Genomic DNA, 3,350 nt, shown 5'->3' on the forward strand with positions numbered 1-3,350 from the left:
TATTCAAACCTTAATTAGAATCAAGAAGAGCATTATTCAAACCTTACTTCTATTCAAGATCCAAATTCCCAACCTATGGAATAGGATTTATGAACTAGAAAGGTGAAATTAGGAATCTAAAGATCTCAACATGAAATTAAAGCTCTAGGTGATCAATCCCCATCAATATCAAGCTAGCAGAACCAACAATTTATTGAAATTCGAATTCTAGGCAAAACCCCCAAATTTGGGTATAAACCCTAAATCTCAATTCAACAATTAGACCTTAATCAAGAAGTAAACATGTTACTATAGTTTATATTCATCAAATCCATGCTAAATAAAGCTAAGCAAACCACTAATTTCAAATTTATAGCCAAGAAATCATTTAGGAAGAAACCCATTAAAACCCACTATTAGTACCCAACTTGTTGATGAACTAAGCATGAACCAAGAATTTCTATGGTGATTTATGATCAAGGAATGAAGTATAAGGTTGGGGAAACTCACCACAAAGCCTAGTCTCTTCAAGAACTCCAAAACCCTCTCCAATAGCCTTTAGACAAAATGGGAAAATGTTTAGAGACTTAGGGGTTTTTACCACTTAAACCATTCAGTTACTGCCCGACAGGCGCTTCGGCGCTTAGCTTGACCGCTTCAGGGGTTGCGCTTCGGCGCTCAGGGTACCGCATCGGCGGTCCTTTACAAATAGTCTAGCCCGCTTCAGCAGTCGGTCCACCACTTCTACGACACCGCTTTGGCCGTAACTGGTGTCGCTTCCGCAACACTAGTAATCCAGAAATAGCCCTAGTTTTATGAACTTCACCCCAAATCCCGACCAACACTCGATACTGTTTACTCATAAATCAAATATGCAACTATGCATAAAAATGTGCTACGAACGCACTCGCAGTCTCAGAATTCACATCGAGGGTATCGTTGATCGAGTCAACCCCCAATACCTCAAAACTAACCTTCTAAACCAAGTCCCAAAGTGCAGCCTGAGTGCATTTGAAACCGAATCAACTATGCACACAAGTTCTAACAGACCATCCGGACCTCTCGAAATTGATGGAATTCCGAAAAAAATTCGTTTACCCAAAAGTCAACTTTGAGTCAATCTTTTTTCGCTTTTAAGCCAAATTTCCCCAAAACTTACCCAGGTCAACTTCGATGACCTCGAGTAAGCATACCAACGATCCTCGCGGGGTCAAATATGAACTAATAAAGCTTGGAAAAGGATCAAAAGGGTCAGAAACATAATAACGACCAAACGGCTCATTACAGGCCCGGTTTGCCCAATCTGATATTTTTCACACCATTCGCACGACAGGTCCGATCAAGTTAGCAAATTTTAAGAGATCAACGAACTAAAAGGGTTTTAAGGGGGTTAAGGCTGCGAATTTTTCGGAAGTCACAGTAACGACGAAATGAAGTCATTACACTTCTATAAAATATTTTTGCAAGATGAACAATTTGTGAACTGGCAAGACATCAGCCTTGATAAATTTCATATATGCAATAACACCCATAGATCACTAGGATTTTACATTTTCAAAAATATTGTCTCAAATTCTAATTAGAATCCTGAATTTTCAAGCACTTTAAGAAAATACTTAATTTATCGAATTCAAATTGTCCTAACAAATTTATAACCAAATTCGGACAAAATTATCTAGATTTACTCAAAATCATTACCATATGGTATAAACAAGTCTAATTATGCATCTATATATAAACTTTAGTACTGCTAGTTCCATCGTCACAATTAGGTATTCATTCATATATTTTGCTCCCAAAGAAAGTGCTCTCTCTTCTTATTTTTTTTTTCGTTTTTTCTAGTGTTACAAGATATGACTAGCAATTCAGATGAAAGCCAAAGAAAAGCAAGAAAAATAACTAGTTTGTCCAAACAAGCAAATGACTTGTCTACCTTATGTGACATACCTATTGCTCTAGTAATTTTTAGTCCTGGAGAAACTAGCCCTACTATTTGGCCAAATGAGGATGCGGCTAAGGTTATAGTAACCAGGTATTTGAGTCACACAGAGACTGAAAAGTTTAAAAAGTCAGTTGAACTTGAAACCTACCTTTCTTCTAAATTGGAGGAGAAAGAAAATAATATTAGAAAGACCGAGAAAAGAAACAAAGAGAAGAAAATAGAAATCACATTCAATCGATTATACGAGGGAAAGGTTGATATACTTGACCTTGATGCTACAGAAATTAACGAATTGTTAAAGTTATCTGCTCTTACACAGGATAAACTTGAAGAGAGGAAAAAGCGACTCGAGCAACAATCTCACACTTCTCAACCTCCATCACCTCTCTCTCATTTTGAGTAGATAACGGAGAATGATGTAGGTCAAAGTAGCAGGTCTCCATGTTGGGGCGCATCAAAAAGTTTGGTCATGGGTTGAAGCGGGACTTCGATCAATAGAAGATCATGATTACCGAGCATGCTAATATTTATTTTGTAGCACATTATTTTTTAAGGTCATGTTGTTTTAGTGGCATGTTAAAGTTATATTATGCTATAGTAGGAAGAAATGTACGAGCGTTATTCGACCATCCTAGATATATGTTTAATGTTTTGGGATCTGTTACATTTCAATCATTGTATACTTGTATTCATTGAGTACTTTATTTTAAGTTTAAATGTGAGTCAAATGAAATTTATGTAATTAATATTAAGCTTTTTGTTATTTAATTAATATCGAAGAATTGTACAAAGAAAAAGGTACAATTGCTAGCTACACTTGCGGATTTTAAAATTAAAACTCAATATCTATGAATTTTTGTGTCTAAAATGAATAACCATGATTTTTGTTTTAATTTCATATCATGTCAGCATTCATCAATATAACATATAACTCTTTTTCTTCTTCATCTTCTATTTGTAGGTGCGCTACTTTTTTTTTTTTTTTTTTTTTTTTAATCACAATAATTTTCATCCTTGTATAATACCAACTTTTATGTTAAAAAAATAAGTGAGTTTCAAAGGATGCATATGATAATTGATTTGTAGCTCAAGGACAAAAAGTACAATCAGTAAAAACCATATTCGGGTGCTACATATTGCGAATAATTTTTAAAAAAATTCGTGTGAGTGCATAATCTAAAGGACAATGAATTCTATAGATAGTGCAATAATATCAATTTGAAGTATGCAGGAATAGAAATGATTGGTATTCAAGGTTTATTTACCCAAGTTCACGGTGAATCATAGAATTAACTATATTAGAAAATCGTAATTATTTTATTTTTAATGGTAGCATATTGAAATCATATCCTATAATTGACCTATGTAATTACTTAAAGTATAGAAAGGTAATATCATTAGATTTCACCCTTGAATACTTCAAATAAGT

General features: G+C 34.3%; 1 protein-coding gene across 1 annotated transcript; it reads left to right on the forward strand.

The window, feature by feature from the left end:
• Window positions 1-1,832: 1,832 nt before the first annotated feature.
• On the forward strand, window positions 1,833-2,324 carry LOC132639333 (agamous-like MADS-box protein AGL80). Its single transcript, XM_060355786.1, has one exon. It carries the CDS (start codon window positions 1,833-1,835, stop codon window positions 2,322-2,324), a length of 492 nt encoding a protein of 163 aa, XP_060211769.1.
• Window positions 2,325-3,350: the final 1,026 nt, after the last annotated feature.

This window comes from Lycium barbarum, chromosome 5, assembly GCF_019175385.1.
Source record: "Lycium barbarum isolate Lr01 chromosome 5, ASM1917538v2, whole genome shotgun sequence".
Taxonomy (NCBI): Eukaryota; Viridiplantae; Streptophyta; class Magnoliopsida; order Solanales; family Solanaceae; genus Lycium; species Lycium barbarum.